The sequence below is a fragment of the Schistocerca cancellata genome, chromosome 8 (genome assembly GCF_023864275.1).
Source record: "Schistocerca cancellata isolate TAMUIC-IGC-003103 chromosome 8, iqSchCanc2.1, whole genome shotgun sequence".
Classification (NCBI taxonomy): domain Eukaryota; kingdom Metazoa; phylum Arthropoda; class Insecta; order Orthoptera; family Acrididae; genus Schistocerca; species Schistocerca cancellata.
The window spans coordinates 533,911,072-533,927,497 of record NC_064633.1 but is presented as its reverse complement, the minus strand read 5'-3'; the positions used below and the strand labels follow the sequence as shown (position 1 = coordinate 533,927,497).

The 16,426-nt window shown below is 38.1% G+C and overlaps 1 protein-coding gene across 1 annotated transcript; it reads right to left on the bottom strand.

Annotated features, from left to right (window-relative positions):
• Nucleotides 1-15,564: 15,564 nt before the first annotated feature.
• Nucleotides 15,565-16,195, bottom strand: LOC126095675 (uncharacterized). Its single transcript, XM_049910432.1, has 3 exons — nt 15,982-16,195; nt 15,630-15,856; nt 15,565-15,588 (listed from the first exon to the last, which is right to left on the bottom strand). Exons 1-3 carry the CDS (start codon nt 16,166-16,168, stop codon nt 15,565-15,567), a joined length of 438 nt encoding a protein of 145 aa, XP_049766389.1. The 5' UTR covers nt 16,169-16,195.
• Between the last annotated feature and the right edge of the window lie 231 nt (nt 16,196-16,426).

The following is a 16,426-nucleotide window of genomic DNA, read 5'->3' as shown; positions in this document are numbered from 1 at the left end:
CAACATGCGGTCGTGCATTATCCTTCTGAAATGTAGGGTTTCACAGGGATCGAATGAAGAGTAGAGCCACGGGTCGTAACACATCTGAAATGTAACGTCCACTGTTCAAAGTGCCGTCAATGCGAACAAGAGGTGACCGAGACGTGTAACCAATGGCACCCCATACCATCACGCCGGGTATACAATCTTCCAATGTGCATTCACCGCGATGTCGTCAAAAACGGATGCGACCATCATGATGCTGTAAACACAACCTGGATTCATCCGAAAAAATGACGTTTTGCCATTCGTGCACCCAGGTTCGTCGTTGAGTACACCATCACAGGCGCTCCTGTCTGTGATGCAGTGTCAAGGGTAACCGCAGCCATGGTCTTCGAGCTGATAGTCCATGCTGCTGCAAACGTCGTCGAACTGTTCGTGCACATGGTTGTTGTCTTGGAAACGTCCCCATCTGTTGACTCGGATCGAGACGTGGCTGCACGATCCGTTGCAGCCATTTGGATAAGATGCCCGTCATCTCAACTGCTAGTGATACGAGGCCGTTGGGATCCAGCACAGCGTTCCATTGTATATCACAGCATCTTCTTCCTGTCGGTTCAATTTCGCGTCTGTAGCACGTCATCGTCGTGATGTAGCAATTTTAATGGCCAATATTAATACAGGGGATGATATTATAAGTTGATGTGCAGCTGCTAGCCTGATCAGCTAGGAATAGACCTATGTCCCAGGAGCTAACCATTTGTGGAACCAGTGGACTGGGTGTGGTGCATGCATCCTGGGTCACACAGTCAGCAGACTCGGCTCTACCATTGTACATTCATCCATCTCCATTTGAGCAACATCGTTGAAAGAGCTTACAGGAGGAAAGACCTACATCAGATAATAATCACTGTACAAAATTATTCACTCATCTTCATTTGTTAGTTATGCGTATTCAGTCAATCTGAATTAGCAAGCCCCCCTTTGGAGATTCGACAATTCAGAGGCTTCCTTTACCAGGATACAGATTAGCTGGCTGTTTTTCACGGAGTTCCTGGCGTAGTGGGCGAGTGGCCACGTACGTAAAAAAGCAGTATTCCATTTCAGTCCATAGACGTAGCACTGCACCTAACAGATATTTGAATGTCGTGCGTGACCAGTTGAATTCGGTGAAACTAAACTTCTAATTTTTGTTGTTTTATAGGTCCCCTACATCTGACATCAGATCATTTCTGCTCAAGCAAGAGAGTTTTCTTTATTCACATTATGGCAAGTACCAGAATTTAGTTATATGTGGTGGCTTCAATATTAATTTTGTATATGATGGTGCAAGAAAAGGGATGCTGGTAGATCACCTAAATTCATATGATCTGATGCAGACTGTGTTTTTTCCATCTAGGGTGTGGGGGAACAGTAGCACAAACATAGACAATATTTTTATTCTTTTTTCGTTACTAGATGGGCATTCTGTTAATTAAAGGGTGACTGGCCTTTCAGAACATGAGGCAAAAATTTCAACACTAATATGCTTTTGTACTCCAAACAAATGTCACATATAATTACAAACTATGTAGGGAAGTTAATCCAACAGCAATAGAGGTTTGTAAACCTCGTCAAGGAATAAGAGTGACAGTATCTTTATAGCACTGATAACATAGATGACAAATATAGTGCTTTCCTCAACACATTTATCATGCTCTTTGAGAGTTGCTTTCCGTTAGAACGTTCGAAATGGGGTACTAGCAGTAAAAGGCAGCCTGGGTGGCTGACTAGTGGGATAATGTATCATGCAGAACAAAGTGGGAATTATATCAAAATGTCAGAAGTAGTCACAATCAAGCTACAGTAGCCCATTACAAACAGTACTGTAAAGTGCTTCAAAATGTTATTGGGAAGGCAAAGAGAATGTGGTATGCAAATGCAATAGCTAATTCACGGGATAAATTTAAAACCATGTGGTCAGTTGCGAAGGAAGTGTCTGGTCAGCAGTAAAAGGTCGACAGTATAAAGTCAGTTCATAGTAAAAATATTTCTGTTACTGATAAATCATACATATGTACAGTATTTAACAATCATTATCTGAAAATTTTTGGTGAATTAAACAAAAATTTAGATTCTACAGAGAATCATACAACACTCTTGACAAATGCCTTTCTGAGATTGATGTCTGAAATACTCCTCTGTGATACAGACAAAAGGGAGATTGAGTCAACAACTGAATCACTGAAGACCAAGGACTCTCATGGATATGATGGAGTACCTAGAAGAATATTAAAGTACTGTGCTGCACATGTTAGCACCGTTTTTCAAACGATCTAACAGTGTTCAGAAAGGATAGATTAAACACAGTTGGTGGTGGAGTATTTGTTGTTGTCAGAGGTAGTTTGCCTTGTAGCGAAATTGGAGTATATAGTTTGTGTGAAATAGTAGGGGTAGAGGTTATACCCGACAATCGGACTAAACTATTAATTGAACAGTTTTACCGACCCCCCGACTCGGAAGATATAGTTGCTGAACAATTCAAAGAAAACTTCAGTCTCATTTCAATCAAATAAGTACCCCACTCATAAAATTATAGTCGGTGGTGACTTCAATCTACCCTCGATATGTTGGAAAAATTATACGTTTAAAACTGGCGGCAAGCATAAAACGTCATCCGAAATTGTACTGAATGCCTTCCCAGAAAATTATTTTCAACAATTTGTTCATGAGCCCACTCAAAGCCTAAACGGTTGCGAAAGCATACTTGACATTTTAGCAACAAATAATCCTGTACAAATAGTATATATTGTGACGAATACAGGGATTAGCGACCACAAGGCAGTTGCTGCTAGGCTGAATACCGTAACACCTTGTAATGTTTCCTCCTATCTACGTGATTATGTAGCTCTCAATTCGTTCGAGCAATCAATCATTGATAATAGGAAACACAGTCATAGCTCAGTCACTCAAAATGATTCAGAAATTTTACTTGTTAGAATGAAATCAGGCGATGATTCTTCTTCTCTGGAGGCTTGTGCTTTGTGGCAGTCTGATAATCTGTACAAACAAAATGCCTCCTAATTTTGGGAGCGTTGTATAATCAGTCGGGAAACCTCAGATCAAGCGGATATTTGGCTTTGATGTAGTTTAACCTTCCGAAGAAGTAATGGAGATCTTGGATTATTAAATGCAGGTTCGTATCCAGACTTTCGGAAGTTCCCTTCTGATTAACAACTACGCAATATATCGATGAATATCATTAATTCTCAAATGACAAATACACATCGTTTGTATGAAGGAGCAATATATATATATATATATATATATATATATATATATATATATATATATATAATTTCCCTTTTAATCGTACAGTTCGTCTCAGTTATCTTTTGTCATAAATCTCAATATTCAGATTACAATTCTTCAAACCAAGCTCAGGCTAATCAGCACGAAGACAATCTCGGAAGCTTTTTTTTTTTTTCTAACAACCACCAGATAGAGTACTACAAAGAATAATTATGCGCTCATGGCATAGCTATTGTATGAAACTATTTTGCACATGGATTCTGCAAGTATGAAGATAGAAAATTTGTAAACGTCATTCAAGGGTAGAATTGTATCAGAATAATTCATCAAATATAAAGATATATTACAATTGCCCCTCGCAGCGAGCAAAGTTAATGATAATACACTTTGCGAACTAACAGGAAAAATTTGTTGGGTTGTTTATTCAAAAGAGGAATATTTTGAATTAATAGAATTTTACTATAGAGAGTATGGGTATCATGTTAAGACAGTAAGTTACGAGAATACCTAAGCTGTAGCTTTTACATGTACCGGGCTATACCCGCATCCCAAGTACATAACCAGGGAATATTTAGATTGGTGTAATTACGAAAAAGGTCTACCCATTTGGGAACTGGCCTTCACAGGGAAACCCTGGAAAACCCGGAAGAATAGACCCCAGCTGAGGTATTAAAGAAGGTAGGAAAGCCTAAATCCAGTATTTTTGAAATGTATAGAAACTCCATAGATTAGATCGAAGGAAAAGTGCCTCATAGCCAAAAAAATTTTACATCATCATCATCATCATTTAAGACTGATTATGCCTTTCAGTGTTCAGTCTGGAGCATAGCCTCCCTTATACAGTTCCTCCATGATCCCCTATTCAGTGCTAACATTGGTGCCTCTTCTGATGTTAAACCTATTACTTCAAAATCATTCTTAACCGAATCCAGGTACCTTCTCCTCGGTCTGCCCCGACTCCTCCTACCCTCTACTGCTGAATCCATGAGTCTCTCGGGTAACCTTGCTTCTCCCATGCGTGTAACATGACCCCACCATCTAAGCCTGTTCGCCCTGACTGCTACATCTATAGAGTTCATTCCCAGTTTTTCTTTGATTTCCTCATTGTGGACACCCTCCTGCCATTGTTCCCATCTACTAGTACCTGCAATTATCCTAGCTACTTTCATATCCGTAACCTCAACCTTGTTGATAAGGTAACCTGAGTCCACCTAGCTTTCGCTCCCATACAACAAAGTTGGTCGAAAGATTGAACGGTGCACATATAACTTTGTCTTAGTACTGACTTCCTTCTTGCAGAAGAGAGTAGATCGTAGCTGAGCGCTCACTGCATTAGCTTTGCTACACCTCGCTTCCAGTTCTTTCACTATGTTGCCATCCTGTGAGAATATGCATCCTAAGTACTTGAAACTGTCCACCTGTTCTAACTTTTTTCCTCCTATTTGGCACTCAATCCGTTTATATTTCTTTCCCACTGACATTACTTTCGTTTTGGAGATGCTAATCTTCATACCATAGTCCTTACATTTCTCATCTAGCTCTGAAATATTACTTTGCAAACTTTCAATCGAATCTGCCATCACCATTAAGTCATCCGCATATGAAAGACTGCTTATTATGTGTTCACATATCTTAATCTCACCCAGCCAGTCTATTGTTTTCAACATATGATCCATAAATAATATGAACAACAGTGGAGACAGGTTGCAGCCTTGTCTTACCCCTGAAACTACTCTGAACCATGAACTCAATTTACCGTCAACTCTAACTGCTGCCTGACTATCCACGTAAAGACCTTTAATTGCTTGCAAAAGTTTGCCTCCTATTCCATAATCTTGTAGAACAGACAATAACTTCCTCCTAGGAACCCGGTCATATGCCTTTTCTAGATCCATAAAGCATAGATACAAATCCTTGTTCCACTCATAACACTTCTCCATTATTTGGCGTAAGCTAAAGATCTGGTCCTGACAACCTCTAAGAGGCCTAAACCCACACTGATTTTCATCCAGTTGGTCCTCAACTAATACTCGCACTTTCCTTTCAACAATACCTGAGAAGATTTTACCCACAACGCTGATTAAAGAGATACCTCTGTAGTTGTTACAATCTTTTCCGTTTCCATGTTTAAAGATTGGTGTGATTACTGCTTTTGTCCAGTCTGATGGAACCTGTCCCGACTCCCAGGCCATTTCAGTTATCCTGTGTAGCCATTTAAGACCTGACATTCCACTGTATTTGATGAGTTCCGACTTAATTTCATCCACCCAAGCCGCTTTATTGCACTGCAATCTATTGACCATTTTTTCCACTTCCTCAAATGTGATCCTATTTCGATCATCATTCCTATCCCATTCTACCTCGAAATCTGAAACATTACTGATCGCATTTTCACCTACATTGAGCAACTCTTCAAAATATTCCCTCCATCTGCCCAAGGCATCCACAGGATTCACCAGCAGTTTTCCTGACCTGTCCAAAATACTTGTCATTTCCTTCTTACCTCCCTTTCGAAGACTGCTAATTACACTCCAGAATGGTTTTCCAGCAGCTTGACCCATAGTCTCCAACCTGTTTCCAAAGTCTTCCCACGATTTCTTCTTCGATGCTGCAATTATCTGTTTGGCTTTGTTTCTTTCTTCAACATAACTTTCTCTGTCTACCTGGGTTCTGGTATGTAGCCATTTTTGATACGCCTTCTTTTTCCTTTTACAGGCTGCCTTGACTGTATCATTCCACCAAGCTGTTTGCTTCATCCTACTTTTACACACTACTGTTCCAAGACATTCTCTAGCCACTTCTAGTACTGTGTCCCTGTACCTTGTCCATTCCTTTTCCAATGACTGTAATTGACTACATTCAACTAACTGGTACCTTTCTGAGATCGCTGTTATGTACTTGTGCCTGATTTCCTTATCCTGAAGTTTCTCCACTCTTACCCTCCTACATATGGACCTGACCTCCTGCACTTTCGGCCTCACAATCCCAATTTCACTGCAGATTAAATAATGATCAGTGTCATCAAAGAATCCCCTGAATACACGTGTGTCCCTCAGAGCCTTCCTGAATTCCTGACCTGTTATTATATAGTCAATGACAGATCTGGTTCCCCTGCCCTCCCAAGTATACCGGTGAATGTTCTTATGTTTAGAAAAGGACTTTGTGATTACTAAGCCCATACTGGCACAGATATCCAAGAGTTGTTTCCCGTTCCTGTTGGCCTCCATATCCTCTCCAAATTTACCCATAACCTTTTCATACCCTTCTGTTCGATTTCCAATCCTGGCATTAAAATCACCCATGAGCAGAACACTGTCTTGTCCTTTACTCTAACAACTACATCACTGAGTGCCTCATAAAAACTATCTATCTTATCTTGATCTGTCCCTTCACAATGCGAATATACTGACACAATCCTAATTTTCTTGCTAGACACTGTCAAATCTATCCACATCAGTCGTTCGTTTACATACCTTATTGCAACTACGCTGGGTTCCATTTCTTTCCTGATGTAAAGCCCTACACCCCATTGTGCTATTCCTGCTTTGACTCCTGACAGGTAGAACTTGTATTCTTCCACTTCCTCTTCTTTCTCACCCCTTACCCGAATGTCACTAACAGCTAAAACGTCCAGCCCCATCTTACTTGCAGCCTCTGCCAGCTCTACCTTCTTCCCAGAGTAGCCCCCATTGATATTAATAGCTCCCCATCTCATTACCATTTATTTGCCAAGTCGTATCTTAGGAGTCCCTGGTTTGTCAGTTAGAGGTGGGACTCCGTCACCTCCAAAGGTCCGAGGCATTTTGCTCTGATTATTGCCAGCGTCATATTTAGAGTACCAGGGAAGCAGGTTGCTAGCCTTACTTGCCCCGAGTCCCATTGGGTTTTACCCCTAACGGCTGAGGGACTAACCGGTGGATTTGGTAGTCTTTGCCATATGAGCACAAAGGTGACCACGACTCAGAATATGTCCGAGATGCCCAGCCGTATTCCAAAGTAACTGGTATCCCGACTGTCGGGACCACTTACTTGGCCCGTGGCTCATGAACTAGGACATGACTACAGGAACCCACACCATGAACCACAAAAGTTTACAATATTGCTCAAAAAAATTTTCAAAATTCTTCTTTCGACGATGTAGCCGGCGATCTCGTTGTGAAGTCGATGGAACAGGAACACTGGGTACGGACAGCAGGTAGGCGAAGTACAGCGTTTGGTTGAGGCGGTATGGAGGACAGGCGATGGCTTATGGTACAGGACAGAAGCTGGTAAATTGCCGCAGAAACAGAAAGGTGATCTCAGGAACAGATGGTCAGGGATGTGAACATGGAACAGGTTTAAAGCGGAATAAGAAAAGGTTCTGACTGAATAAATCCCTGGAAGAGAGTGGATTAAGGCAACGAAGTCCATGTTTCATAGTTGAACTCAAAATCGGAGTGGATTCTTATATTCTTTCATCTGTACTAGACTGGAACATCCATCAGTTCTGACAATCGCGATTTTTTTTCTAGTCCTCAATACCAAAGTTGTTTTGCATTACAACTGCTGATTGTCAAAAACATTGCCAAATAGACTGTGGGCATTTAAATTTTGTTGTAGCTCATATCGAATGTATTCCTCTCAAAAAAAAATTTTTTTAATCTAATCTTCGTTTTGTTATAGTGCAGGTGGAAGTAGAGCATTAAATCTGTCCGAGGATTGCTTTCAGTTACGAAATTATGGATAAAATTTAAGTTTACACTCGATGAAAAATTTTAAACATAGGCATATGACACTGACTCCACAAAAGGAATAATTTCTAGAAAAAAATTATCTGAAAAATTTTCATTATTCTTATAATTAATTGATTTATAGATCCACCTGCAAATAAATATCATTAATGATGACATATGTTCATTTAACAAATCATCCACTCGCAGAATCTTCTTCATTCTCTCATGAACATTTATGGAAATATATTTCAACAATTCTGTCCATAATATGAAACACACAAACTGCTGTTCTTAAAATTTTAATTAAAATTCTTAAATTAATTCTCCTGGTAGAGAAGGCTTAATGAAAAATCTAAAAATTATAATAATTTTCTGTCGCGCAACCAGAGAGTTTCTTCAATTGTTTGCAGCAGTGACATTATCGACTGATGCTCCATTTCACAGTTCATTTGTTTTCTCGCACGAACAGCCCACATCATACACACAGCGTATTTACTTACATATCCCGCACTGTTCAAGTTTCACATGCAATTCTCACATAAGTGCCGTGTCTTGAGGAAATGTATATGCACTTTCATTGTATATCACTATGGTGTCTGCTCATAGTCCACACTTACAAACCCTAGTAATTAACAAATTCATTTACCTATCTTAAAATTTTGTGCTAAACTATCACAGGAGTAATCTCACTGTCTCTTAACCTATCACAGGAGTAATCTCACCGTCTCTTAACCTATCACAGGAGTAATCTCACTGTCTCTTAACCTATCACAGGAGGAATCTCACTGTCTCTTACCCTCTAGACAACATAAACATCTTGATACTTATATACACATTCGACTCATAGTCAAATTCCACTCTAAATTCTTCTCCATAATTGGTATCACAGATCTACGAACCTTCAAAAATTTTTTTAATATCATTATGCAGGAATAATCCCTTTATTCTTTTCGATTCGGGATATGCCAACAAGTATGATCCAGGATTTGGTATATTTACAATAACATATGGTCCGGTATAAGTAAGATTCCATTTCTATATGTTCTTCATCAGTTTCGAGGAATAGATGTGTCGCCTGAATAAAACCTTTTCTCCAAGATGAAAAGTCAGAATCCGGTGAATCCGTTTATCATATGTCAATTTCCGTTGTATTGCCTTTTTAGTTAAAATGACAAGTGCGAGTCGAATCTTTTCCTCCCATTTTAAATTCTGGTCTTCATACTTTGGCAGATGGTTTATCCAGAAGTTCTTTTCAATCCGACTAGTTGATGCCTCAATCAAGTTCCATTCTGACATTCTATTTATCTCCCTTTGAACAGATTGTTTTAAGCACCAGGGGATCGGATAGTGCGTGTAACAGTAAGTCTGAATGGTTTCACTTGTAGGTGACAAATATACCCTTTAATAATTCTTGGTTTCTCACCAAAATATCTTCATATACCTCTAACAAATAATGAAGCTGCTGCCTTTGTTCTCTGGTAAGCTGATTTGATTCACTAGCTTTTATCATTGTTGTTTGGTTAAAGTCCTCCTGTTGTATCAAATCCTTTGGAAGCTCCTTTCAACGAGCGTTTGTAGTGTCAATTAATTAGATTATGGCACCACGACAATATTTCTCATGCACCGTCTCCCTTTCTATTTAAATCCATTGCTATCTCTTCTCCATTTAATCTAAATTTAACTATTCCTTCCAAAAAATCAATCTGACAATCGTACTCCTGCATACTCCCAATACCAAGAATACAGTCCGCTAATAACTTCTCTACTACAAGGAACGTGCATTTTATCGCTACATTTCCCGTTTTCATCTCTAATTGTGTTTGTATTTTGACATTGGGAGAGCGTGCTCCAACAGCTCTGATGATTTGGCAGTTCTGTACCGGCAAAATTGGTATCTTCTTCTTCATAATAATTCTCCGAAAAAGAGCGCCTGAGATGACATTGGTGGAAGCGGCGGTGTCTAATATCACATTCGTTGGAAATTCCTCTATTTCAACAAATACTTCCGATACCGAAACACTCGATCTGTTATTATGACACGTTATTAAATCCTTTGTTAACTCTTCAGTCAACAGCTCACCATCATTATATCTTAACAATTGTAATTTTACTGTTTCGCCCCTAACAGATCCCCTGACCGCTCCTCCGGGGCATGATGCTGTCATGTTTAGTTTGACTGATTGTTGGTCCGATTGCCATTTGTCTCTTCAGCTACTTCTGTGATTATCGGTTGTTGTGGTGAATTCTGTCTATATTGTCTTGCTTGATTCATGTAATTATTGTTGTTGTTCTGCTGGTTTTGGTAGAACTGTCCTCTGTTGCCATACATTGGATTATATCGATTACAATTTGTATTGTTCCTAAAATAGCCCCTTGCTGCACCATTACTAAAGTTTCCATTATGGTAATAATTATTGTTTGCATTTTGTCCATTTCTAAGTCTCCTTGTAGAGTGTAGTTGGTTATGATTATTGTTACTGCTACCATTACTGCCATTCCCATTCGCATTGCAGCTCGCATTCACTTCTATTGCTCTTCTTTGATATGACATTTCTCTTGCCCTTTTATTGTCCTCCTCAATTATATCACATGATCAAGTGTAGTCATAAATGAGTCTATATCCTTACCATTTATATATAACAGCTGATTCCTTGTACTTGTGGCTAGTCTGGACTTGAGTATCCTAAGTATATCCGGCAAAGGAATCGGTACATCCCAATACAAAGATTTATTAATGTATTTCTCAGAATATCTCTTTAGAGATCCTCTAGAAAATGAGAAAGGCTAAGGATATAATACTTCCTGCCTAAGTCTTTCTTGTATTCCAGCAGACCAATATTTTGGTAAAAAAGCCTGCTCAAATTCTTTGTAACATTTACAAGAAGATGTTTGTTCGGATGCCCACAATGCTCCTGATCCTTGTATATATCCAGATACAAAACTAATCTTTTGCCATTCTGTCCAAGTTCATGGAAATAGACCCCTGAAAGTTCTAATAAAGACCACAGGATTAATATTCTCTTTGTCAGGGTTAAAGATTTGAAATTGTCTCTGTTTAATCATCTTTTCCTCAACGTGTGAAGACATCTTATTTTGCAATATATATATATATATATATATATATATATATATATATATATATATATATATATATATATATATATATATATATATATATTTATTTATCTTGTTTTTTCCGTCTGTTCATATATCTTTGATGTTGTAACGCATTTTTCTTTTGTCCTGTAATATAGAGATAAAAGTTGTTTTTTAGATGTAATATGTAACTGGAAATTATTTCTTTTTTGTAAGTAGATAAATATGTTTAGAGTTTATTGGTTGTGGAAAGCTTTAATTTTTGTTTGTTTATCGTTTACAGCAATAAGTTTGGTAGAAAATAGTTGTGTAAAGATATATGTAAATTACTTTGATGTTGTATAAACTGTGGGCGAGAGTATCGAGAAAGAGAGAGAGCAATATCGATAGCCGATCCAACTAAGTGGTGTGTGTTGTTGGGTAGCTAGAGAGGCAGACACATGTTTTACTGTGGGAGTTGTGACTTTTACGAACTGGTGAAGATTGTACGTTTTGAATGACTGTTTTATACCAGTACGTGATATGATAATAGTGAGTGTAAAACTGGGCGAAGTAAATACTGAGACTGTGCCGTGAGACGAAGTAACTATGACAATGCAACCGAGAATGGGCGGTATTGTAGCTTTGTGTATGTGAATTGAACTGCACTTGTATTTTGACTGTGTTTTCGTACACTCAAGTACTGTGAACTTACATATTTATTCGCGTTTGGATGAACTGTCGGACGCCTATAATCAGTAACAGTCGTTCTGAACTAATGCGAACTGTCTGTTGTGTATGAGTACATTCCCGCCCAGGACGATTTTTCGCGATCGTGGCAGTCATAATACGAATTGACTTTCTATAGAATTCGCCGTCAGCAAGTTTTACAAACTGTGTGTGGCATAAGTAAACTTAAATTGTGTGTGCCAGAAACATTAATACTGTGCACATACGGACATCCGTAACAATAAGTACATCGACCAACCTGTGGCCTGTAAAACGCCACTGTAATCAGATTAGCAGCTTAATGAATACCACCGCCCGCCCGATTACGACGAAAAACCATCAGCTGCAATCACACGACCGTGGGAGCAGATCTCAGCGTTTCACCAGGACCAGCCAGCTGCCGTCGATATCGCGACCATCGTCACAACACACAAGATAAGATTTAAAAGCAGCGCTCTCCTCTCAAAGACTCAAAATTATTGCGAACAATTTTAATTTCCTTTTGGCTGACATACACCTAACATTTGTCTTCTTTAGAATAAAAGTGTTCCCCACGAAGTGGTGTGTTCTATGTAGACATTGTTGACTTCCATTAGCAGTAGCCATTTCCCTTTTAATTATTTCCATTTTCTTTTTTTTTTACATTTTAAATCCGCTGCCGCTGCATGTGTAATTTTTTTATAACTTTTGGAGGGTATGTGTCTAAATTCGTGTGCCATAGCATTTATCAGAAGTATTGTAATGCTTTGCTACTTGGACAAGGGCGCCCGCCATTAATTTCTTAAACGTCGACCAATGACATTGAAGCTCGCTTGCTATTGGTGCTAACATTCTATGGTGGGTAATTCAAAGGTGGGTAGCTGTCAGACCACACGGGTTGTGATTACTTTGAATGAGAGTCGTGTAAAATTGTAGGTTCATCACTCAACTTTGGTATTCTTTTGTTTATTGATGTTAGAAACAAATTTTTTGTCAATGTCCTTAAATCTTATTTAATATGGTTATTCCTTGCTAAACTGGGATAAATGCACCGTCAGATATTGTGTTGGGAAGTAAAATTTGGAGAAACGTCTATTTAGATACAGCTTCATTTGGACTGCATTAGTTAACATGGTATTTTTCGGGTATTTTGGCGATACTTAGTGACAGGGTAGAATCGCAGTCGTCACATATGGCGACCGTGGAGTGACAGGACAGGGTATTATGAAACTGTCTTAAAGAATTGCAATCTTCGGATCTCAGTTTCAAAAATTTTGGTAATAAGTGGGAGTGGTTTGTTGGTGTTAGGATCAGAAAATAGACAAGATAACTATTAAAGAGGATGAATGTGTAGCCAGTTTTAAAGTGTGGGATGATGAGCAAGGGGAAAATAAAGAACATGAAATTGCTATGGAAAAGGTGGAAAAGAATACAGCAATTAAGACAGAACCAGAGGTTGATAAAGATGTAGATGGAACAGGAGGGGTAAAAAGTATGTTTGCTTTACTGTTAGCAGAAATGAGAGGAATGAAAGAGGGCCATATAGGTTTCAGAGAAGATATAGAGGGTATAAATAAGAAAATGGAAGCTGTTAGCAAATCACAAAAGGATATGGGAGAAGAACTAAAGAATTTAGATAGGAAATTTGAACAAAGGTTTGAGGATTTTAAAAGGGAACTAGATGATGGGATAGAAAAGAGGATTTCAAATATAAAGTTGGATATAGGCAAAGATTTTAACAAATTTAAAGATGATGTTAAAGAGACATTTAAAGAAACTGAATTCGAGCTGATGGAAAAGCAAAAGAGTTTTAGGGAGGAGGTAAATGGAAGGGTAGATTGCTTGGATAAGAATATTGTAGCACAGGCTGAAGTGTGTGATAAAAGACAGACAGAAGTGAAGGAATATTGTGATAGAATTTTACAGGAACATAGTAAGAAAGCTCAAGTAGAAGTGGGAGGAATCAGGGAGTCCACTTCCGTGATTGAGAAAAGAGTAGGTACTTTGGTAAGAAAAATTGAAGATAGGAATTGTACAGCTCCATCTGTGGTAGTACATATGAGAGATGGTAGTACTTTTAATAATATAGTATTTGATCCTAAAGGCAACGTCCATCCAGTGGCTTTTGTGAATAGTTTATGAAGTCAGTTTACTGTAGAGTGGATTGAGAAAGATAAATTAAGGAGGGCAAGTGCATGTTAAAAGGGTGAAAGTTTCGATTGGGGAGCAGATGTACCAGATAAATATGAAACTTTTGAGGATTTTGTGTCAGCTTTTCTAGCAGAGTACTGGTCTAAAGAAAAACAGAGTGATGTAATTGAGGCTTTTAAGAAGGCACCATGGTATGATAACTGAAATAGGGAGAGCATGAGAGAATTTTGTGAAAGATGGATCAATAGGTTGAAGCATTTGGACAGTACTTGGAGTGATCGAGATACAATAGAAGTATTGATGGGGAAGTTACCTCCTAATAGGAGATGTGGATTAATAGGGCATAATAATAATCTTTAAGATTTTCTGAATAGGGTGAGAGATGTGGATAGATGGCAGACAAATTGTTCTTTTGATATAAACAGATATTCTTGGAGGTACCAAGAGAACAGGGGACAGACCAGTAGAGTGAATCAGGTAAATGTGAGAGGTAGGGGAGAAAGAGGTCGAGGGAATTTTAGGGGTAATGGTAGAGGTTATGATAGGAGAGGAAGTTTTAATATGGGAAACAATACACCGCAACAGTAAGGGCCCATGCTGGGGCAGGTCAAGTATCAGGGCCTAGCAATGTTGCCAATTGCCACAATGATGTCAGATGTTTTATGATGTGCAGCAATAGTAATACTAATCATGGTGATAGGGGGGTGTGGAAGTCAGAACTTAGCAATTGAAGAGATAGGGCCCAAAATTAAGTGTGGGAATAATATAGAATTGGGAGGTTTAAATAATGAAAGAAGACGCTGGTACAACATTTATTTTTAACATTTTTATTTATTTACTTCCTCTTTGAAAACTTTGTTTGGTACACTACTGAAAATTAACACAAATTCCCCTTGACAGCACTTTATTCATTATACTTTCAGAATCCAATCATCACATCTACAAAGTGTTAAGTTATGTTCCTGCTGAATTATCAGATTTTGTCATAACAAATCAAAGGCATGATTTTGATACAAGAACATGTAATTCTCTGCTTTTAACACAACACTTGTGTATGTATAGGGAGCTTACTCTCATTGTATACATAATAAACAAAATACAAAGTCTTTTAACATGATTTGAACTTCTTTTTAAGTTGTTGCATACACAATTTCCTCTTGTTTGTAAATTTCTTTTCTTTCACATACTTGTATATTATAAATGGAATACTTGTCTTCAGAAGTCTTTCTTCAATGTCATGTTTATTACAAATTGTTGTATGACACAGAACAAATGTTTTTTTTTTTTTAAATTATCATGTAGTCTTGTTGTGTGACCATGACTATTTAGATACTCATACAGCTGATCATGGAGTGCCCTTAGGAAAATCATGACTCTTTCACTTGCTTATTTCAAATGAGAATGCTCCTCACTATTCTCTTTAAATGAGGTAAACAAATGATTTTCAGTCACAACAGAGGAGTAGAGACTGGTATTACATGTTTCACAATCATCTGGTCCATCTATGGCTTTTAGTACATAACCTGTTACATAGGGTAAGGATTGTTGATCTTCTACAGACTCAATGATACCATCTGAGTAAGAATAAATTTGCTCAGCTGTATCAGTGTCATTCATCTCACATTCACTTAAATGTTCACTCCTACCACTAGCTGCCAAAAAGTGACACAAACTGCTCAAGGGAGTGTAATCATCATTTTCACAGTTACTTACACTCATGGCTTTGAAAGGCATAGTCATGTGATTGACAACACAAGTCTTCAGAGCCTGTACAAACTGAAAACAAGTTGAGTTTGTATTAGCAATACCATGTTGTCTTATACAACAAAAGAAATTTTCTAAAGCATCTTGATTGAACGCCTTTAAATTTAAATACTTAAAGCCAACCACTTTCAAGGTCTTCCACAAGAAAGTAATAGACCGTAATGCAATCTGCCAACCTTTAAGAAGCTAAACATATTAGTCTTGTTTCTTCCTGTTTTTAAATCTATTATTTGCCAGCTGCCTATTTCCCTCAATATGCTATACCACATTTCTAAATGTGGCGAATTTTCTGATAAAGCACATCTAAATTGTTTTCCATCCCTGGGATATTGCTCATTACTGTTGAGTGAATCAAAGAGATTATCTACCTTTTCCACAAACTCAGCTGTGTGTATAGCTTCAGATGGTAATGTGTGAGTAGAAACATATGTTTCAATTGCAGCTGCAACAGTATGGCTCATTTGTGCAGCAGCAACTTTTACCTTCATTTTGACATGGGAATCAGAAAAGTTAAAGTGTTGCGCTTTTAATTTGGGTAGAGTTTTGAACCGTTTTTTTTAATCCAAAAAGAACACTGTACTGATGTACTCAAACTTTGCTGCTTTGTGAGGCTCAAATTGAATTTTATTATCTATCAAAGCATTTCTAGTGTTTTTGAGCAGATGTGGTACATCATAAATGGTAACAATTGGTTGATTATTGAAAACAAAATGAAATATACTGGACTTCAACAAATTTGCTTCACA